The sequence below is a fragment of the Gadus morhua genome, chromosome 14 (assembly GCF_902167405.1).
Source record: "Gadus morhua chromosome 14, gadMor3.0, whole genome shotgun sequence".
Taxonomy (NCBI): domain Eukaryota; kingdom Metazoa; phylum Chordata; class Actinopteri; order Gadiformes; family Gadidae; genus Gadus; species Gadus morhua.
The window spans coordinates 20,992,722-21,015,535 of record NC_044061.1 but is presented as its reverse complement, the minus strand read 5'-3'; the positions used below and the strand labels follow the sequence as shown (position 1 = coordinate 21,015,535).

General features: G+C 43.4%; 3 protein-coding genes across 6 annotated transcripts; all 3 read right to left on the bottom strand.

Moving 5' to 3' along the window:
• Window positions 1–77: 77 nt before the first annotated feature.
• Window positions 78–7,134, bottom strand: kiaa0895l. Its single transcript, XM_030376377.1, has 7 exons — window positions 6,938–7,134; window positions 5,667–6,471; window positions 5,283–5,426; window positions 4,718–4,850; window positions 3,579–3,884; window positions 3,031–3,128; window positions 78–2,062 (listed from the first exon to the last, which is right to left on the bottom strand). The coding sequence occupies exons 2-7, from the start codon at window positions 6,426–6,428 to the stop codon at window positions 1,901–1,903; spliced, it is 1,605 nt and encodes a 534-aa protein (XP_030232237.1). The 5' UTR covers window positions 6,429–6,471; window positions 6,938–7,134; the 3' UTR covers window positions 78–1,900.
• A 3,554-nt stretch (window positions 7,135–10,688) lies between these two features.
• Window positions 10,689–13,776, bottom strand: LOC115558968 (gamma-aminobutyric acid receptor-associated protein-like 2). Its single transcript, XM_030377537.1, has 4 exons — window positions 13,528–13,776; window positions 12,677–12,732; window positions 12,392–12,564; window positions 10,689–11,715 (listed from the first exon to the last, which is right to left on the bottom strand). Exons 1-4 carry the CDS (start codon window positions 13,559–13,561, stop codon window positions 11,625–11,627), a joined length of 354 nt encoding a protein of 117 aa, XP_030233397.1. The 5' UTR covers window positions 13,562–13,776; the 3' UTR covers window positions 10,689–11,624.
• A 1,583-nt stretch (window positions 13,777–15,359) lies between these two features.
• nqo1 (NAD(P)H dehydrogenase, quinone 1) lies at window positions 15,360–18,952 on the bottom strand. 4 transcript variants are annotated; one of them, XM_030377535.1, is made up of 6 exons: window positions 18,847–18,952; window positions 17,999–18,172; window positions 16,768–16,898; window positions 16,277–16,390; window positions 16,053–16,154; window positions 15,360–15,936 (listed from the first exon to the last, which is right to left on the bottom strand). In XM_030377535.1, exons 1-6 carry the CDS (start codon window positions 18,848–18,850, stop codon window positions 15,574–15,576), a joined length of 888 nt encoding a protein of 295 aa, XP_030233395.1. In that variant the 5' UTR covers window positions 18,851–18,952; the 3' UTR covers window positions 15,360–15,573. The 4 variants fall into 4 exon arrangements, with proteins under 4 accessions (XP_030233395.1, XP_030233396.1, XP_030233394.1 ...); XM_030377536.1 differs by having other exon boundaries at window positions 17,999–18,169; window positions 18,847–18,941; XM_030377534.1 differs by lacking the exon at window positions 18,847–18,952 and adding an exon at window positions 18,378–18,606 and having other exon boundaries at window positions 17,999–18,169.
• Between the last annotated feature and the right edge of the window lie 3,862 nt (window positions 18,953–22,814).

Below are 22,814 nucleotides of genomic sequence, written 5' to 3'. Positions count from 1 at the left end.
TCACAATATTTTAGATCTCAGGGGTCATTTTGTTTTTCCAAAAACTGTACATAGATATGTTATGTCAGGGAAACACATTATTTTTTCAATCTTTTATTTTTATTAAGACTAAATGAAAAGTGTTAGGTTGTTAATGACACCAGATTCACAGTTTATTTTTTGAAAGAAATGCATTTGGAATACATGGCTTCCAGAACAAACGGTGCATCATATGTGCAATACGAATGGGCGCATTTGTTAAGGTCGAACTGGGCTTAGTTATGTCTTTCTAAATTGAGGTCACCTCAATTCGACTTTGGTGAATACAAATTTGTATCTGCTTACCAATATAGGGTTTCCTTGTAAACAAAGCAGAATTCTCTAGTGCAAATATTGGAAATCGATAACAGGAATGGCTTTCACATTTGAAAGTCAATTTGTATGCAAAATTGAATCATTTTTAATAATAAGTTGGCTGAGTTTTTTTTCTTAGTCATGTGCCAACGCATACAAACTAGAAGACTGAACACCTCTAGGCCCACGCCACCAAAACAAATGCATTGACATACAATAATGTATAATAAATGATAAACACTTCAAAAAAGCCGCCTTCTAATACAAATACTGGCTACAGCAGATGAGTTTTACACCCATCAAAGGCACGCCCACCGCACCCTGCGTTCCTCTCCCTGTGTATCAGGGCACAGGCAAGAATGAGGCTGAAACGCACATAGGACGAATGAGGCTAAGCTATGGTGATTAGCCGCCTAGCGCTGCAAGTGGTATTAGGCTAAGAGTTCATTTAAGAAGCCTTCGTGGCTCGGAGACAAACAAGTTTGGTTGCAGCGCAAGGGAAGCCTGAACGGGTGCATCACAATACAGTAGCATCGATACGAAAGACCACCAAGGACCCTTAGAAGACCTGATCATGGTATTGGTAACTCTCAAAGCTTTAAGAAAATAAGCCCAGGGATAGTTTTCTAAGACACTGAGTCCACTGGCACTTCTTATTTTAGAGATTCTGGGTCTCAGTTGACCACCTGAAACTGATGGATCCTTGGTGCCCTTTTTTGCAAATTCAAACACCCTAAGGCATAAAAAAACGGTTCTTGACTAAAAGGTCCGGTATAAAGCTAATACCATTGACATTCAATCATTTTCTTAGTAAAACAAATGAATATAAAAAAAAAAAAATTGCATAAATAATGATATGCTAATGAATGCAAAAAAAAAGAACATTACAAGACACAATAGTATTATTGTGCTGTATAGGCGTTACATATATTAATACTGTGTGGATGAAAAGTACATATTTAGTGGAAGAGTATTGAGGTAATTTCATAGGGAGTGTCAAGGCGGGAGTGGACGGGCACTTGTAAAATACTTATATGCAAAAAGGAAAAGGGAGACACTGACATGCATAAGACACATGATAATCATTTGAAATGTAGATAGAGGTGATTTGTGTATATGCCCCGTGGTTCGTACAATTCAAGTTTTTTTTTTTTTTTCTTTTTCAAGGCGCCCATACAAGCATTGGTTAAATACGATAACGATATTTCCGTTGGATATCAAAATCTACTCCCAATACAATTGGATACCTTCCTTTTAAAAAAAACAAAACAGACCTTTGTACGGCTGCAGGTGAGCCACTTAGCTCAGGTGTTGCAGGGGGGAGAGTGAAGGGGTGTGTGTGTGTGTGCGTGTATGTAGGGGAAAGATTGAAGGTGTGTGCGTTGCAGGGGGGAGAGTGAAGGTGTGTGTGTGTGTGTGCTGCAGGGGGGAAGAGTGAAGGTGTGTGTTTGTGCGTGTGTGTGTATCTTTGTGTGTGGAGGGGGGAGAGTGAGGTGAGTGTGTGTGTGTGTGTGTGTGTGCTGCAGGCAGGGGAAGAGTGAAGGTGTCTGTGTGTGTAGCAGGGCGTTCAGGGTAGGAGCTGTTGCAGCTCCTCGTCGTCCAGCTCGTTCGCGGCCACGATGTTGTCCAGGTGCTGCAGGTATCGTTCCGGGTCCTGCATGAAGTGTGGGATCCTGGTCCTACGAAGCACGGCCAAGGGTCGCAGCCTGTCCACGTCCTCGAAGGACACCTGGTGCGGCCATCATCATCATCATCATCATCATCATCACCATCACCATCGTCATCGTCATGACATGGTAAATGGACTGCATTTATATAGTGCTTTTATTCAAAGCGCTTTACAATACTGCCTGACATTCACCCATTCATACACACATTCACACATCGACGGCGGAGTCAACCATGCAAAGGGACAGCCAGCTCGTCGGGAGCAGTTAGGGTGAGGTGTCTTGCTCAGGGACACCTCGACACTCAGCCAACCCGCCCTGCCTCCTGCGCTACCCTGACGCCTCGTGCCCACTACCTCCGTCCGTTGACTGATCCCCATTGACTTTGAATGGGGACGGACGCGCAATGCATTGTGGATCCGTCCGTTCCGTTGGAGCCTTCGGCTCCGTCAAAAAGTTGAAAAATGTTTAACTTTTTAGGCAGCGACGGATCCGTCATCCAATCAGATCGCGTATGCAAATTTAAGCTCTGTGACGCGACTCGGGCTCTGACGATAGTGGAAAGCGGGTCATCTTGCATCGGAAGAAGCGGGAAGAACCTGGCGAAGCGATTTGATTGGCTGACGGATGCCCCTGCAAAGACTACTCCCCCATCAGTCAGCCACGCCTTCCCACGTCCGTTGACTGACGGTGGAGTGGGCACGAAGCGTAACGCCTTGTTCACGCTACATGCGTCCGTCGACGGATGGGGGATCTTTGACGTATCCATGTGTTTTTCCGGGTTGTATTACAATGGCAATTTCATTGGACAGTGTCCTTGCATATATTTGCATAACGCAGTCTGATTGGCCAAAGGATTCGGCGCTGCCTGAAAAGTTCCAACTTTTTGACTCAGGCCATGGAGCCGACAGAACGGATGGACCCACAATCCATTTCGCAAGTGTCCCATGCAAAGTCAATGAGATCCGTCGACGGACGCATGTAGTGTGAACAAGGCGTACACTTTATGATCGGTTGACACGAGACTCACCTTGCCTAAGGAGGTTAACATTTTGAAGTCGATGGTCCGGCGGTGTCGAAGAATCCTGAGGATCCCGTCCAGGTAGACCTGGTCTTTGCTGAAACACCCTAACGAATGGCCATGATGCATAAGTCAGTTATTAACTCAATATTTATGGTTAATACACGGCTCTTCTTAATGCTGTAGAATGCTCCCTTCACTTGAATGGGCTTCCCAACGTCAATTACTTTTGCCTAATTGACCGTTGCTAAGCATTATTGACCTCTGTCAAGTAAAGTGGATTTTTTGCCTCTGATTCACGTCTTTCGTATCACGGTAACTTATCAACCCAAATGTATTTGGTTGCTAATCGACGTCAACGTCTTTGGAAAACTATTTTGCTGCGGATCAACACCAAGAATGGTAACAAATAAATTCTAAAAAGACACACCGTGTGAAGTTATTCTTTCATTTTGGCAAGTAGCCGTATAATAAGCCGGATAATGTATAGAACGCCGGTCATTATTCCAGACCTGTTTGTGCGTGCGTGCGTGCGTGCGTGCGTGCGTGCGTGTCACCTGGCTGCGACGTGTCCATCTGTCCCCTCTTGGCACGCAGGCAGTACTCCCAGCGCACGGCCGGGTCCTGGACGAAGCGGGCGATGTGGCCGAAGAGCTGGCTGAAGCTCATGGAGGCGGCGTGGTACACGGTGTAGTAGAGCAGGGCCGCGCGCCACAGGTAGGGCTGCTTCCTCAGCAGCACGCTGTGCAGGCTGGCCAGGCCCTCCTCCGTGGGGTTGGCCGGCTTCAGGCCGAACTGCTTCCTGCCCACCGCCGTGCTCCACGGCTGCAGGTTGTTGTTCACCCCGCGCAGGTAGTGGGTGCCTTTGACAGGAGAACGGAGCGTGCGACATGACGAGAGGAATAAACTCAGAGATTAGTTCAGGCGCGAATCGGTAGCCTCATAGCAGGACGGCCTAAAGACTGGTTCAATGTCGACGCAACGCAAGGGGGTTTACGGACCCGTTACGTCCGTGCGGACCCTCCTTGCGTCAAACGCAAGGGCCTGACGTGCGCCTCCCAAAATTGTGAACCTTGCGTCGAGGTGATGCAGCAGCAAGGGGCTGTGATTGGTCCGCTCACTAAAACCCGATGCAGAACCAAAACAGGTTCAAGACTGCGTCAAAGCGTCTGCGTGGTCATTGCGTTGCGCAGAGGTGGAACCATAAATTAGCCTTTAGTCATATTTGGGCAAAATGTATCTATCTCACTCTGTTCTGCGAACGCTGCTGATTCACTGTGCCTCATTGGCTTGATCCTAAGCCAATCAGAGTGCTTTTCACATTCCATGATCACAATCTGCCTCAGTTTTCTATTTGATTCAGGCATTTTTGACGCTAAATAAAAGATGAACCTTAAAATAGGACAAAATAGAAAATATAAATACAGCCTGTTTGAACTCTCGGCCGACTCATGTTGTTTCCAGGGCCAGGTCGAAGCCCCTGAGGTTTATTTATTTTATAAAGATTTATTTTTGCCTTTTTATGCTTTGTTATAGAGGGAGATAGAGAGGAAGGTATGGGAGATAGAGGGGAGGACATGCAGCCAAGGACCACGGGGGGGAGTCGGACCCAGGTCGCTGCGATCAGGACTGGACCTATAGGCTACGCGCTTGACCCGATGAGCTCCTGGGGTTCGCCCATCCAATGGAAGCGCACCTATCTCGTGCCTCAGCATGCCCTCCAGCCAGTGCTGTCGCGCGCCTCCCAGGTTGATGGTCAGCGTGGGTCGACATCTCTCCACCATCATCACGGCCTGAGAGAGGAGCTCCTCAGACAGGCACACCACCACCTGGGGAGCACATCCTTCACCGTCATACATCTCCGGATGGAGCTCTCTGCAATGGATTCCTCCTGGTGTTTGTGGGGTCATTTCAAACATGTCTTTAACACTTTATTGGGATACGGAGGGTCTTGGAGCCTCATGGGAAAGCACTTTAGAAATAAACTGTTGTTATACGTGTATTATCGTGTAACAATTAATAGGACATCCTGCCATAGATGGATGGAATTATTCAGGCTTTGTTTCCTTGGATTATACCCAATTCATAAATGTATTATAAGTAGATAGATAAGTAGATGATCATTATATATTATAAATATATATCACTATGGATCATAACACCATTCGTGATAATGGTACGGAAGAGTGATAATGAATGGAAGCTGTAGTAATGACTATTTTATACCTGTCTGATTCCCAAACTTCCCACACAGGGCTCACCTCTCCTACGCAGTGCTCCTTCTGCAGATATTTGCGCACGGCCGCCCACACTCGACTCTTGGGTAGGACGCTGCCACCCGTCACCTCCTCAAAGTTCTCATAGGACTCGAACTTCCGGAGAACACATTCCATGATTCCGACTGCCTGAGAGAGAGAGACAGAGAGAGAGAGAGAGGGGGAGAGGGAGGGGAGAGAGAGAGAGAGAGAGAGAGAGAGAGAGAGAGAGAGAGAGAGAGAGAGAGAGAGAGAGAGAGAGAGAGAGAGAGAGAGAGAGAGAGAGAGAGAGAGAGAGAGAGAGAGAGAGAGAGAGAGAGACACCAGGTTTCAGGTGTCACAGTGTCTTTCCACAAATTCCTCAAAATAGGAGGGGAGATGGCTCCCTACCTGCTGCAGAAAGAGTCCGGACCCTTCCTTGTATTTCTCCAGCACGCTGCTTGGCTCGGGCTGGGAGTACTCAAACTGAGGCTCGTACTTATAGTCCGCCTGGAAGAAGGCCTGCCTCTCCTGCTCCAGGTTGAGGGGCCGGAGGGCCACCAGCAGGCAGGGCCTGGGCCCCGAGGCCAGCGGGCCCCCGCCACTCAGGGGCCCCTTGGGGATGTGTGGCAGGGAGGTGGCGGGCCGCATGCGTCCCGTGCTAGCCCGGAGTCCCAGGGATTTGTTGACAGAGCAGGAGCTCTCGCTGCGCCGCATCCACCCGCCAGGGTTCAGGCTGGGGCTGGTGAGGCTCCGCGTGGGGGGCGCCGGCGGGACCGGCCCGCTGCGCCAGGGGGGCTGGACGGCCCGTCGGTCAGCCGTCGCCGTCTCCAGGGACCCTCGAATGCGCTGCGGCGGCGGCGCCGTCATGTCCAGGCTGAGGGGCCGTCGGAGCAGGGGTCTGGGGCTGGACCGGCCCCTGCTGGGCTTCTTCTCTGCCGTTCGGAGCTGGGGATCATCCAAGGCTTCATTAGGTGCCAGGAGTCCATTGGTGGATGCTGCCTCGTTCCTGGTGAGGCTACTCTTGTTGGCGCCCTTGGCGTGCGATCTGCCGGTGACTTTAGCTTGATCTGTTCTCTGCCCTGATCCCGACAGGTCCACGGTGCTCTGGCGTCTGCCGACATTATCCCCTGAAGCCTGATCCATACAGCCCTCGCCAGGGTTTAATACCATCCCCACGGCAGCAAGACCGGCAGCCCGAGGTACAGCCCCAACGCTACAAGAAACACAACGTGGATGAATATCTTTTTTTTTTGTGCATTCTTTTTGTTCATTTGCCTTCATGGTTTGTTGCAGTCAGGGTGATCTTTACACTTACCGTAACTCTTTAAACAAGATTAGCTTAAAGAAAGACTCTTAATCACGGCCATATCGGATTAGGTCCTTGTAAGGAATTTTAACCTCATTTGTAAACATTTTCCAATCTAAAATGTTGGCGTTTACAGGTCCAGCATAACCAACATTGTTTTTAAGCCGACAACCTTAAAATCAAAACAACCCACTGTATTTACACTTACGACATGCAAACGTGCAGACACCGGTGCAGTAATTCAAAGGAAAACAGTTGTAGCATAAACCGTCCACCATATGGAAAGTGGGTTCGGCTCGGAACCAACTGCTTTTATTCTTAAATCCCACTGAGCTTGTGAAAACAAGAATAGAATAAACCGATTTGTTTTTACCTTGTAGCGTATTCTGGGGCTTAAGCACACAACTGTTAAGTCAATTTTTTCTTTCATTCACTGCGAATTGTATTCCATAGTCAGAGGTAAAGGATCCCCGGTGTAATAGTGTCTTATGAGTGTTGATAGCGGATTTGGGCCTGGGGACCTGGACCGGTGAGGAAGCGAGGATCGCGTTGGAAGAAATGACGTGTGTGGGGCGGGGACCGTCCCGCCGTGCTTCACTTGCACAGCGTACTGACGTAGCGCCGAGGCAATGGCGGGTAGTTCAAAAATCATTTCTATAACTAACAACATATTTGATTGGCTAGAAAGATAGGAGAAAAAGTACTTGATTGTCCTTGTCTAGGAGACATGATAGGCCCATTTAACCGTTCACATTAATTCAATGGAAGTAACGTAAATCCTAAAAATAGACGCAGTAGCCTACTGCTGCAATTTTCTTGTGTCCATTTTATATCAAAAATTGTATTTGATAATTAAACAATGTAAAAACACTTCTGATAAAGAACCTTATTACATTTCAACAGTGTGGCATGTCTGTACTGTGTGTCGGTTTGTTCATGCATTGACCATTAGATCTTAAGCCTACAACACGGTCAGCAGGGCCCAAGAGCAGAGAAGAATGACAGTTTGCTTCAGCCATACGTTTAAGAAATCAAACAGAGATAAAATAGACGATACAGACATTCCTGTTTCATAGAACTTCAAATAACAACCTGATGCATATTTAAGGGCTACTAAAAAATAGATAGTAGCACACGAGAATATGTATCCATGTCAACGTGTTTTAGCATCTGTTAGATTTAGAACAAACCCTGCTATCTGTAAACAACGTTTCCTTACGAGGCATTTGTCGGTATAAAAAACATGTGGTCATCAGATTATTTTTTTGGGCTTTTTTGCACTTGTAAATAGTTAATCGTGTTTGTTTGCAAATTATCCTAAAGAGGTCAACTCTCCGTGCATAGCCCCGCCTACTCCAATGAACCAAGAAAAACGGCTCCGGAATTACCCATCGGTTTTACCCTTGGCAGGGTGTGCCAAGCCACAACCGTACTGGCTTGGCTGTATAGCCTACCACATGTAATTATAGGCTTCTGCTTATTTATTTGAGGAACGTGTTAGACAACGGGCAGTTTTTGTAATGAAGCCTGCGCTTTGTTTTAAGCTTCACCTCTGAAAATATTTGAAACCTTTTATGTAGGCCTATTAAATGTTATCGAATTAATATGATCTAAATGTAGCCAATCAGTTACATTATTTGCTATCATCAACAAACACAGCAGTTCACGTGTTGATTTTTTAGGCCTAGGCCAAAATAAGATTAATTTCTAAAATAGTCACAGATTTGTGAGTTTTTATTCTGCCTTAAAATAGACGACGGCTCATTATTTTTTACTCAGATCTTCATTTAAGTTTTTCAATTAACCATGTTGCAGCCTTAAGGGGATTATTCTTGCAAGCTAGCATATATTAACGTGCGGTTTTTGATGTTAATACACAATCACGTTAGTTTTGAGAGCACTATAGGCTATAGGCTACACAGTAAGTGGTGTTTACATTTCCAGGTGAGCCTCCACGTCACTTGAATCCCAAGTGTCCTGTCTCTTCGCCCTTCATTTTCACTGCATTGAGGCTACCCAAAATCTCACAGGCACACCGTAATTATAGAGATCATGGGACCTCTCATAGGTCCCGCTCATGGGACCTATGAGATCGAAAAATATGAGTGGGTGTCAATGGAGAGAAAATAATTATTTTCTGGTCCCAGTCTTTATATGCCCTGGATTACACATATGTTGTTTGTGGATTTAAATTATTTTAGGATTTTAGGTTTTATGTGAGGCCGCTTTGTGAACTACAGCTCTTCGCTGCTCTCGACGCATATGATATACGTCACCACACCCGCACTTGGAACTCGGCAGAGATGGCACATAGAGATGGCACATAACTAAAACTCTCCACATGCCCCGACTTATAGTGGTTTTCACCTCTTTCTATGCTTTTATCGCCTTGAAAAAAAGTGGTGAAGGGACGGAGAGATCGCCATCTCTGTGCCGAGTTCCAAGTGCGGGTGTGGTGACGTATATCATATGCGTCGAGAGCAGCGAAGAGCTGTAGTTCACAAAGCGGCCTCACATAAAACCTAAAATTATCAAACTTCTTCACGAACATTTTTAGTTTTATTTGCATGAAGTATTATAATTTAAATCCACAAACAACATATGTGTAATCCAGGGCATATAAAGACTGGGACCAGAAAATAATTATTTTCTCTCCATTGACACCCATTCATATTTTTCGATCTCATAGGTCCCATGAGCTCTACCGGAAGGGTCGTGACTTCGCCACTCCATAGCATTTAAAGCTACAGACACGTTTGTGGAAAGCACATTGGGGGACTGGCTAGTATAGCGGCCGTAATTCTGCACCAAGACTGAATTTCTTGAACTAATAATGTATCAGGGGCCCACTAACACCTATTTAAAAGCATCCATGAAGTAGCATGCTGTGGGACCTTTAAGGAACCTTAAAAAAAACCTTACAATTAGGCCTACTTGCCAAAAAATTACATCAATAAAAGGTAAACAAACAAAACATGACTCAATGGTCATTTTCCTGTGAAGATAAAAGAGGCAAAAATAAACAGATTTGCAAAAAATATGCCAAAATTATAAATAGTAGCTATTCTATCCATAATTTACATTCCAGTTTTAACATAATACAGAAGTATACTCTGCAGAAAATGCCCTCTGACGGTTCTTCTTGTTGTGTACTGAACCATTTTGCTTTTTTGCAAGGGGTGATCAAAGAGAAGTCACAACAGTCTTTACTTTTTTGGAATACAATAATATAGCAATTTATTAATAGGCTAAGATTGCATTCACATCGTTATTCATCAATTTATCTATGTTATTAAACTATTTGAAAAAACCCAAAATCCAAACTTCCCATGGCCCTCCTCTGCCCTCAATCTGATTTCACTTGATATAATTCTCTAGCCTGGCTATGGCCAGACCAAGCTCAATCGTATATTGCACATAGGTCTGGGGAGGCTCCCGTCATTTTCTTCAGAACAAGAGGCGTTATCAACGGGCCTAATTCAAATGACTCTGTACGCAATTGGCTGCTTGCCTTCGTCATTTTGTTAAACCACCCATCTTTGAAGAGAAAATTAAGATATGTGTCTGTGCACAATTTATGTTTCTCTTATTTAATATTAATAATTGATTAATACAGTAGTAAATCATGTATTATTATCTAATAGCTCAAGTCAAACATATCAATTACACTTCATTACACACCAAACAGGGCCTTGGGTTCTGTCTATTTCTTAACCCTTTCGGGGTTTATAGTAATAGGGCTTGCCCTATTTCACAGAGATGACACAATTTTATCGGATGTTTTTTTGATTTGGTATATTTAATAATTGCCACATTGAGCCCACAATCTAACCGGGTCCTAAGTTCATAATTGCTTATGGAAAATGGTTCTAGTTGAGAGAGCACTTTGAACACTGTCCCTTTTCCGTTCTGTGATGCCATGGTCTGTGAGACTATCTATACATATCTCATCCTATCCTTTTAATGATTACCTCACCCCTACACATAAACATTCTTTCCCCACTCGTGTCTGAAGAGACCTACACATCAATCTCAACACTGCTATCTCCTTTAAAGTTTGTTCACCAATACCACCCTCTATAGGCGCTTGTGAGTAAGTGTTTTGTGAAATAAAGAAAAACTGATATATTTACGGCATACTTTTTTATTGGTTAGGTCATCCAGCTACCTTACCTTCAAATAGTACCATTTAAATATAATCTTAAAAGATGAAAGCCAAACAAAAGCCATCCAAACATAACGTGATCCGATTTCTGAAATAAAAAAACGGGGACATTTGTAGTTTGGCGATCCATATATCAACAAAATATCTGATGTTAATGTTTCGGGAAATGGAAGAAGCAGACATATTTACATTTAGTCTATTCTGATCATGGTAAATGTACGAATACTATGTATTACTATGATGCATTTTAAACCCAGATACAAGCCAAAATAGGTTAATTAAAATAGGGAATCGTTCTATATTGTAGATAGCCTATTCTTTATGATCGGTCATGCCTGCTTATGGTATAAAGTCTATAGACCCCACTTAGCTAGCTCATGTCAAACGCCATTAGATAGACACAAGACTAATTACCAACTGTCATGAAATTAATATTCATCAGCAAGCTAGAACCTCGGCAAAAATCATTAATATATAGTTTTATTTTAATTTTTTTTCAGTTACAGGCCTCCAAAAACAGATGGCCCAGGAAAATGGGGACGGCTGGTCCCCCTATCCGAAAAAACAACAGAAAACTAACCAACACACACCTAACGCCTACAAGAACTTCAAACCACACTGTGACACAATTGAAATCACGACTCATAAGTGAATCAATCATCGCAAAACGCAGCATGGGCCAAAGCAAGCACACAAGAGCCCTCCTCACTGACGATCATCCATTCCAAGTGAGCCCGCAGTCAACGTCCCTGATGCCTTCAAGCCATTCAATTTCTCTGGGAAATTCCAGCAGTTTTTCCAAGGTGTCGGTGGTGGGGGTGGTGGTAGAGGTGGAGGTGGTGGTGGTGGTGGTGGCGGTGGCGATCGAGGGGGGGTTTGATCACGGTTGTGGGTTTCAATAACCGAAGGTGTTCTCTCCGCTGTAAGCCACGTATAAGAAGCCGTCCTCATCCTTCTCCTTCTCATACAGCTGTCCCATCGTGATGCTGCAACGAGAGGGAAATCATTCAGGAGTCACACACAGACAGTCACCGTCCAAATTAAGCTAATATATCATTGTAATAATATAACTATTAATAATATAAATTATTATAATTATTTATTTTATAAACTTGTGCTTTATTGTCGATCATTCTACCTTACATTTATGAAATCCTGAGCACAATTAGTTGCGCTACATACGTAAATAACTTCCCCCTCCAGAAATGATTATAGAACTTTGCAACATTCACCATAATATTCCCGAATGAGAATACTAATACACTGTTAGTAAACACTACTAGCAGGTACATTCAAGTAAATGTTTTGTATATAGCCAGCCCTTAATCCCGGTTACAGTCTCAAAGGGCTTTTGCCCTCCATAAAGGGCAAGGAACACATTATATTAGGACACAAAAAAAGCTACTGCAGCCTAAACAGAATACATGTCTGAATAGGGGAGGCAATAATAGTCCTCATAAAGTGTCAAAAACCAAGTAAATTCCATTACCAATGTATCAGCACAAACATGGTAAAGTACAGGCTGATTGTACATTGAAATATTTCTCCTTTAAAAAAAGGAACTAAAAAACATGACGGGAAATGTGTCTTTGTTTTTGCCGAGGATGCATTGTGATACGAGCGAGAACACTTTGTCAAGCATCTACTGAGGAGGACTCTGACCTGGACTGAGGCACTGTCTTGTCCACAAACAGGTAGATGGCCTTCTCAGAGGGCATCTGAATGCGTTTTCTGATGATCCACATGAACTGGGCCACTGTTATGTCAGAGGGGACCAGGTACTTCCTCTTGTCAATCTCCACGATTTGTGATCCTGACACCTTCTCCACAATGACCTAACATACAACAACAACAGAATACATTGATTCTACATTGATTCAATTTATTTCCATGCAGTTATGACAATGTCCAATCCATGAAGTGATGAGGTAAGCTGGTGTCACTCACTGGAACCCTATCAGGGTACTTGTTGCGGATTTTGGTTGACTCTATGCACCGATGTTCTGATGGTAAAGAGAAAATGAATATCCAATTAATTAAAGCAATGACCTCACAAGCACCCTATGCCAGTGTCATATGTCACTTGACGCCGACTGAGCTCAGCTGTATAAAAAAGTGCTCTCGTGGTAAGATAGTTGTTTTCCTAAATAAACACAATATTAGATCCCAAAGGGAAATCATTATATTTGCTCATGAATATCCTTAATTATACTAAGAGAACATGTCGTTTTTTATGCCAAAAGGCTGTCATTCTGTTTGCCTACTTTGAATATAACGGGCCCTCTCAAGACCGATCAAAAGTCACTCGTTCTGTTCACGGTGGATATTGTTCATATTGATCCTCCAAGAGTGAAACATGTGCACAATGTCCGGAAAAGTGTTGGGTAGGACCGGCTGTAAATACATGGCAACAGTAGGCTTGCAGAGCAGAGGCTTAAGAGCTTGTTGTTATCGTTCCTTTGTGTTGCTGTCCTTCCCTAAAACGAGGTCGAGTAGGTAGGCCTACTAATCACATGAACACGTCGTCTTGACAATGTACACACGTTAGTCGACATAACGGGATAAGAAGAAATCGTTGTATATCATCACAGCGGATGACACGACCGACATTTGCTTTGTTTTGACTCTAATGCTTCCATCAAGTCAAAAAATAGAAGGGTAGAAATATGGGAATCTAGGGAGTTGTGTTCTCGGGTTATAGATTCGGATGGATCAGATATTGAATAAAATAAACGATCCTACAAACGGTTTTGGTAGATGTTGTGTATTTTTATTATGATCAAATAACCCTCCCTTACCCAAGGAATGATCCTCTTTGAACATCCATTTCATGTTTGACGTTTCCGGGCTCTCGATGCAGTAGGAGAACAATATGTTACGTGGTCAATTCGTATAAAATTGGTGCTTTAATTCAATGTAAACAAGCCTTAATACAAGATGGTAAACTAATCGTCAACAATAAAGCAAAACAACAAGCCTCCCTTGACCTACCAAGCACTGCCGAACCGGTTACGTCACGACTGGACTATACCAAACCGTTTACAGGGGTGACTCACTCGGGTGAAGAAATTGAGCATGGATGGTACGGTCGGTCCGACTTCCACTAAAAGTAGTCCGACTTTTCTATAATTGTTTTAAATAAATTAACCAACTATATTGTGAAATGTGCTTCGATGGATCCACATTTTCGGGTTGACCAAACAAATATCATTTCATGAACAATGCACTTAAATATTTGCCATAACTTCATCCCACAGGCCATTAGACTTTTGAACTCCTGAGCTAGCCTACTTAATTCACCACTATGCCACTTTATAACAGTCAGCATCTGTAAAAATGTCTGTTTACATTTCACACACTCAGTTTATGCTGCATCTGACCCCAGCCATCCCAACCAGAAACTGTTTGAGCTACTGCCGTCAGGGAGGCGGTAAAGCCTATAGGGCCAAAACCCAGAGGATGACAACAGTTTTTTCCCCCAAGCAGTCAGACTCCTGAAAAAACACACTACCCCCCAACCATCCACACGCACACCACAACAACAGACTAGTATTTAACCATCTATTGTATTTGTACAGCATTTATCTATTGCACAATAACCCTACCTGTGGCTGCTATCACTACCACTTGAGCACCCTACTCTTAACACTTTATTACACCTCATTACTTTTTATTATTATTGATGCTGCTACTTACTTATTTATTTTTATACTTATTTTATATTTTTATATTTATATATTTTTTTCATGGTTTCTTATCTTTATTTTTTTTTATCTTGTACTGTTGCTGCTGTATGTGAATGTTGAGGAACCAAGCCTAATAATTTTACTCTTGTGTACAGTACAATAAGTGATTCTGATCTATTTATACATTACAGTCATTACTAATTCTTTATATTATTCGAATTATTATGTCCAGTATAGTATATATGTCCAGTATGTTTATTTTATACTTTTATTTTTATATCGCACTGCGGAAGGAGCCTGAGACTCAAAGATTTCATTGCCAGGTACTGCTTTTGTAATTGTTGTGTTTATGTCAATAAACCATCTTGGATCTTGTAGATATATTATTATTGAATAGCTCTGGTCAAATATATGAATTACATTTCATTACAATGACACCTAACATGGCCTTGGTTGGTTGGGTTTAGTCTAGTTTTTACCCCTTTTTTGTGGTTTATATATACTAGGAGAAAATAGGCAAACGTACACCACTTTGTGGGTAATATTGAGGGTCGCTGGAGTAAGTTACAGGAATGTTCTAGTTTGTGTTGTGATAAGTAATGTGTGACTGGCTACTGACTTTTTTCATTAAATTATTATAAGAAAACACAATATACAGGTATACATTATATTATTGTGCCAGATTTTTTAATATTAAGTAGGTTACACTGAGTAAAAAGCTGTAAATGTCATGCTATATCAGTAAGGAAGCTGAAAGACCAGAATAAAACCTCCTAATCATGTCATGCCTGTTGCCTACCTACGACAAAATTACAGAAAAATTGTCAACTGTGTGCAAAATAGGTCGTTTTGTGTGAGTGTTTTTTTTTTATCTTGCGAAGGTTAACAGAGGTGGTAATAATAATTGTCCAAATACTAAATGATCATTATGAGGACGATGATGATTATTATTATGATGTTTATTATTGACAGATAATTTACCACTAGCCTTCTAAAGAAAGTAAATAATCAGAAAATCATTCGCTAAATAAACAATTTCAAGAACAAACAGAATGCAAACAGAATAAACATTATATAATCGTCACAAAATATGGAAAACACTATGGGTAATGCTGATTGAATGGCTTACTATGACTTACTATTATTAATGTCATCACATTATCTAGATGTGAAGTTGGTAGGCCTAGAGGCTGACGGGCCACCACCAGCTCCACTCTGCGGTGGAGCGTCTGTCTGGTTGTCAGGGGGCAGAGGTTTCCCGAGGTGGTGACCCGTAGTGAGGCCGTGTGGCCGCGAGTTGAGCTCCTCTCTGGCGTCTGGTCGGAGCACGAATCCCCCTTGGAAGCTGAGGTCAAACAGCTCACAGGGGGCAAAAGTCAAAGGCCTCTCAGCGGACAATCCCCGGAGTCTGTCGCGCCATCCGTCCAGCATCGCGGTGCGCACTGGGGCAGGGCAGTGGGCGGGGCCCCAAAATATCTGCGGAGCCAGAACCTGAAATCCACAGAAGTGGAGAGTGCCATTCTGAAAGACAGAACATTAGAAAACATAAATGAAAGGCATAGAAAGTAAGATCGTTTATTGACAATGGTGTTATGCAAGTTATCCTTCACGCACTTCCAATTTATTCTGCTACAAACCTGTAAGGGCCACAGTGTCACATTTATGTCTCCGTTGATTCCATCTGGCTGGAACATTGTCTTGCTGGCGCCTGTGCTAAAGGCGAGCATTGCTTTCTTATCCTTCAAGGAAATACACCACAATGCAAAAAAATAAATAAATTATAATTCAACATCTAAGAGACTGCCCGTATTTTAGTTTTAGGTGTAGTTTAGAATTGTGACCTTTTTTTTATGAGACTAACCTTAAATATGCCATTGTTGTACATCTTTTCCATTGAGAAAGCGAACCCCTGCGCTAGCACTCTATCCATCCATCCCTTCATGATGGCCGGGACACTGAACCAGTACAAGGGAAACTGCATGGAGGGATACAACAAACAGAATAAGCCATATTGGGACTTCAACTCCAACAACACATTTGTTCCACAGGCCTATATAGAAAATAGATAGTCATCTGTAGAACATTTGCAAAAATGAACACCAAGTATGTCAAAAGTCACGCCCAACAACGTTCCCCCCCTCGTAGTTTTATTCAGTTGCATTGTATTGAGATATTGTTGTATTGTGTAATTGGTTTATAACTGTTTTATAGATGGTTGACTTCCACTCTACAAGGAGTCTCTGTGCCAGCAATCCTGGGCTGGATACCGGTTGAAGACTTTTAACTGAATAACTTTACTGAATAATCGTGCTTCAAAAAAGAACCACTTCAATGATTCTAATGACCTCTGACCTGGAAGATGATAAGCTCGGCCTCTTGAACTTTGCGTTGTTCCTCCACAATGTCCTCACTGAGGCGTCCCTCCATCCAGGCATGCATGGTCTCGTCTCCATACTGGAAGAGGTCAGGGTTCTTCAGATCGCCTGTTCCAACCCCAGCCCCGCAGAACAGCACGGTTACTACTCAGGCTTGGGCGGCAGTAGCTCAGGAGGTAGAGCTGGTTTGTTGCTAGTTCGATCCCCGGCTCCTCCTAGCAGAGTGTCGAGGTGTCCCTGAGCAAGGCACCTCAACCCTAACTGCTCCCGAGGAGCTGGCTGTCGCCTTACATGGTTGACTCAGCCGTTGGTGTGTGAATGGGTGAGTGTTGGGCAATTTAATAAAGCGCTATGTAAATGCAGTCCATTTACCATTTTAATGCTCCAGTATACGCATGCCCCATGTGTGCCGTTTGCCTGATATTCACCATGGCTAGTTTATTTGCTTATTTGGATGTACAAAGACAGACATGTGTTATGTATTAACAACAGTTTAACTTATTTATTTTGCATTATTTATATTATTTGATGTTTTTTTCTTTTTTTTCTTCTTTGTATTATTTTTTTTGCCAGAATGTAATTATTATTTTAATTTAAAATGTGTATAATGTTCAAATGTTGTCGACCAAGTCTGTTAACACAACACAACACATTCTTTGTGAATGTATTCCTAAGAGGACCGCTAGATAGTCAGCTGATAGAAAGAGAGAAACACATTCCACACACCAGTGTTTCTGGTTCGAAGATATCGCCTGTGTCGTTTGCCTGTAATCTCCCCACGTGCTCTCGCGTAACTCTAACAATATCTCCAAGCGCTGCTGTTAACTGTGCCTCATTGGCTATAGCATAAACCAATCAGAATTATTTTTAGATTACATAATCACTTTCTGCCTCAGTCATCTATTTGACTTAGGCATTTTTGATGCTGAATAGAAGATGAAACTTAAATTATGACTTTAGAAATAATGCTATGAAGCTTACGATTATTAGGATATTTGTCCTTGCATCTATCCAAATAGATGTAAGGACATCGCTCCCATTATTGTTGTCATAGAATCCACTCAATGCAATTGGATTCCAAGGGGGCAGGGAGATCCATGGTGTACAGTTTAAGGAAGGTTACATCTGAGATAGAGGTTATACTAAGATAGATGAGCTGGAAAAACGAAAGACAGCCATCCCCTGTGTATAATGTGAAAAGACCTTACCTAGGATGTCTTCTCGAGTGGCTGCCGCTCTGAAGTTCATGACATACAGGTCGGACACCACGACACTGTAGCCTTGCTCTTCTAGAACATTCACAGCCACATCCTGCACTGCCTGGTTAAAGGAACCCAGGCTTTGGTGAGCGTACACGATCAGAACCGTCTTCTTCTGAGCTGCTTCTCTCACAAACACACACACACACACACACACACACACACACACACACACACACACACACACACACACACACACACACACACACACACACACACACACACACACACACACACACACACACCAGATGGAATAAATGGATATTTACATTAATATATATACACTACATGTGGCTATTAGTTTGTCCACTAAAAATTGGAACCTTACTCATTTGCGCAGACATTTTTAAGTATTTCCAAATCCCTTGGCTGTTGTCAAAGCTGTCAAAGATGTTACAGTACATCAGGTTCTTCCTCTGTTCCGATCATTATCATAAAGTTCTCTGAACTCTGCAGTGCCACAGACCCAAGCTCTTATACAATGCCATGTCTTGATCTCAGCAAGAAAGCAGCATTTGATTGGAACTACTACGAATGCAGTCAACTCAGACCACTTGCCATTGGCTGAGGAAGAACCTTTTTTCTTCATGTTTTGATCGCAATCATTGAGCTAGCCAGTTGTTCCACCCACAAGCACAAAGGAATACGTTGTGGCTTGTTGGTCCGGAAAATAATGTTTGTGTCACTTTCAAAGGATTATCCTATAGTCATGTGTTCAATACATCTTAATCCTACTTAATTTTGGCTCATTAGGTCGACTACAGGAATATTACTTTGAACGTTATCCGAGGACTTACCCATATCCTTCTGTGACAATAATCCTTGACAGATTCAGTTGGAGGACAGTAACATTCATGCGGCAGGGTGCAGGTCTGTGCTAAGGTATTTGCGTGTCTGGAACACACAGGATTGGAATGTAAACCAGTTTAAAAAAAAACCAGACATGCCTCATGTTACCTGGGCAGTGTTGTCACCTGTTACTGTGTCACATGCAAGGCACAATGCTTCAATTTAATGAGTACTATTTGCAATTTAAATCAGGAGAGACTCGTATTTAAAACAAACCACAACATTTATTGACAATAAATTTGTCAATAAGACGCCATCAAATTATTCTTCATGGGGACGATGGATCCATCCATGCCAGCGGCGGACTCAGGGTGCACTCACCCTAGGCCATCTGGCGGTGGCAGTTTTCACACCTAACCGTGCTCAAATCTGCCAGTGTGAGTGTGGCCAGTCTGGCCAGGCCAGGCCAACTTGGCCACTTGGGAGAGATGTGCTGCTACGGTACGGGCCGCCACGGTACAGATGCTAATGAGCCGACACGCGCACACACACGGCTACGCAACCTGATCTGGATGACGTATAGTCCATGCCACGACCATGGACATAATAAAGGTGACGAGCCTTCTTTCCCATTAAACAGTAAACATGGCGTCAAGCGGTTCAACTGTTGGTTCACATTGGTCCCATCGAGAAGTCAAGTGTCTGTTAGCCATTTGGGCAGACGATGCCATTCAGGCACAGTTGGAGAAGACACACAAGAATTCCGAACTCTGACTGGCGGCAGACTTTAGTATGGTCCATGCTGCGGACGCTTGGTGATGACGTGTTACGACGTGATGACGTATGTACAAGATTTTACCGTGGCCAGGCCACAGTTGCGACGGCCAGCAACGGTCACGGCCAGGTGGCCCAGTGTGAATGCAGGCCAGAGAACAATGGGGCCAGTTGAGCACGGTTAGGTGTGAAAATGGCCAACGGCCACGGCCAGATGGCCTAGTGTGAGTGCACCCTCAGACTGTTTGAAGGGCAGGGACGAAAAAATTAAAAGGCCATATTCTGCACAACATGGGGCCCAACCAGCGTGCAAAAAGCTATGATACATCATGCATGATGAAATAGTCCTCTTCCTTGATTAAGATTAGTATTCAATTACAAGGAGATCCAAATCAAAGTAATTAATGATATGACAATTACAATTATAACCCCTCCTCTATGATAAAACCACACAGGGAACTACAAAACATTTGCAACATTTATTCCACAAACACAGCAAAACACAGAGTGAACTATTAACATTAGTTTCACTATTTGATAATGTCTTTTCCATTCAAGAAAGACAGACCCAACTTACCAGATAACAATATATGTGCTATCCACCGTCTCAGATGCCTAGAAAGGAAGCTGGAGAGAAACGAGCCGTACTACCAAGACTACAAGACCTTCATGGACGAGAGATGCATAATCCGTGGAGATGCAGAAAAGGTCCCACAAGAAGACATCAGCAAAGCCCCAGCATGGTACATTCCCCACCACGGGGTGTATCATCCGCAAAAGCCTGGGGAAATTTGTGTCGTCTTTGACTGCTCCGCAAGATTTAAAGAGACATGCCTAAATTATCATCTCCTGACAGGCCTAGAGTTGACAAACACCTTGGTCGGTCCTCTGTCGGTTTTGTCGAGGTCCTGTAGCAATCATGTGTGATGATGCATGTTTCACCAGTTCCACGTGAAGACAGAAGATCAAGATTACCTACGTTTCCTTAGGTGGGAGAATGGAATTCTCGAAGCAGAACCCTCCATCTACCGGATGAAAGTCCACTTGTTAGGTGCAGCTTCCTCATCAGGCTGCGCCAACTTTGGACTCAAACACCTCGCCACTGAAGGACGTGGACGCTTCAGTGAAGAAACCATCAGCTTCATCCAGAGGAATTTCTATGTTGATGATGGGTTGGCAAGTGTAACATCTGAAAGGCAAGCAAACCAACTAGTGAAAGAGGCAAGAGAACTATGTAGTACAGGCAAACTCCGGCTACATAAATTAATCTCTACCAGCAAGGAAGTCCTAGCCACAATCCTTAAAGAGGAATTTGCTAAAACTGCCAAGGACTTGGACATGGCACTCGGAAAGCAACACATGGATAGATCACTCGGTGTTCAGTGGTGCGTCTCTTCTGACCAGTTCCAGTTCAGGGTACTTGTCAAAGAAAATCCATTTACCCGAAGAGGACTCTTGTCCACGGTTGCCTCAATATATGACCCACTTGGGTTCGTGGCACCCTTCATACTGTTCATCAACCGGCGTTGTTAGCAGGAGCACTACTAACACAGCAAGAGTCCAACAGTGCAACAACAGAAAAGTAGACGAGACGAGTTTTAATCTTCAGCCTCAAGGCATATTTATTTTATAGTGAATAGCTAAACTGCTCTTCCAGCCTTCATGTTGGGAGCGGGCTAAGAGAATGATCAAGTCCGGAACATTCATATTTATAGGGGGCATGACGTCACCAATCATATCACATCTCTTATCAAACTGATAACACCCCCTTGTGGTGTGGAACAGATATACAGTACAGAATACATCACAGACAATCATACATACTTATGTCAACAGGCGTCAACTCATTCTGCTAAAGAATGAGTTGACGCCGGGAAACCAGTGGAAGTTACGATTATCGAAGTTGACCCCGGGAAGGATGAGAGAGTAAGGAAGCTCAAGCTGCTCATTGCCGACTCAACTCTGGATGGAATGGGAAGGCACACCTCCAAGCCGGTGTTGTGTCGAGATCTGTTTCCCCGTCGAGATGTGTTTCCCCTAGTCCCCGCCCCCGTCCGAAATTACCCGAAGAGCGAAGGAAGCGCGCGTACACAAAAAGCTTGCCCACGAGCTGCTGTGCTCGTACCACAGAGGCACTTTGGAGAGAGCTAAGGTTCAAAACTGAATTTTTAGCGAGTTTTATCTGAAGATGTTGTATTGTAGATTTCCATCAATAAAAAATATTATTTTTGTGAGAGACTTTTCATTTTGAATGTTATGGACTTTTGGAAGGAAGTGTGCTCATTCATAATACTGTCAGATACTGTTCCCCCTCTGTTCCATAGGAAAGGAGGCTCACACATCTTTCAAATTCACACTGCTAACTTCTTTCCCCACAACAGATAAGTGCTGTGATTTTCAGGCTGATATCATTCAATTTTACCATTTAGAACAGGGGGAACGCATCCTGAAAGCTTGGAATATTACTGTCAGATACTGTTCCCCCTCTGTTCCATAGGAAAGAAGGCTCACACATCTTTCAAATTCACACTGCTAACTTCTTTCCCCACGAAAGATAAGTGCCGTAATTTTCAGGCTGATATGATTCAATTTGACCATTTACAACAGGGGGAACGCATCCTGACAGTAATATTCCAAGCTGTCAGGATGCGTTCCCCCTGTTCTAAATGGTCAAATTTAGTGATATCAGCCTGAAAATCACAGCACTTATCTGCAGTGTGAATTTCAAAGATGTGTGAGCCTCCTTTCCTATGGAACAGAGGGGGAACAGTATCTGACAGTATTATGAACGAGAACACTTCCTTCCAAAAGTCCATAACATTCAAAATGAAAAGTCTCTCACAAAAATAATATTTTTTATTGATAGAAATCTACAATATAACATCTTCAGATAAAACTCGCTAAAAAAAGTCAGTTTTGAACCTTAGCTCTCTCCAAAGTGCCTCTGTGGTACGAGCACAACAGCTCGTGGGCGAGCTTTTTGTGTACGCGCGCTTCCTTCGCCCTTCGGGTAATTTCGGACGGGGGCGGGGACTAGGGGAAACACATCTCGACGGGGAAACAGATCTCAACACAACACCTGTTCACCTCGAGAGACCCATTCGTAAGACAGTCACACTGTTGGAAGCAGACTAAAGACCTCAGGGTATTAAGCTCACTCTGTTTATTAGTGACCAAAAGTTAGACAGTACCTTTTATTTGA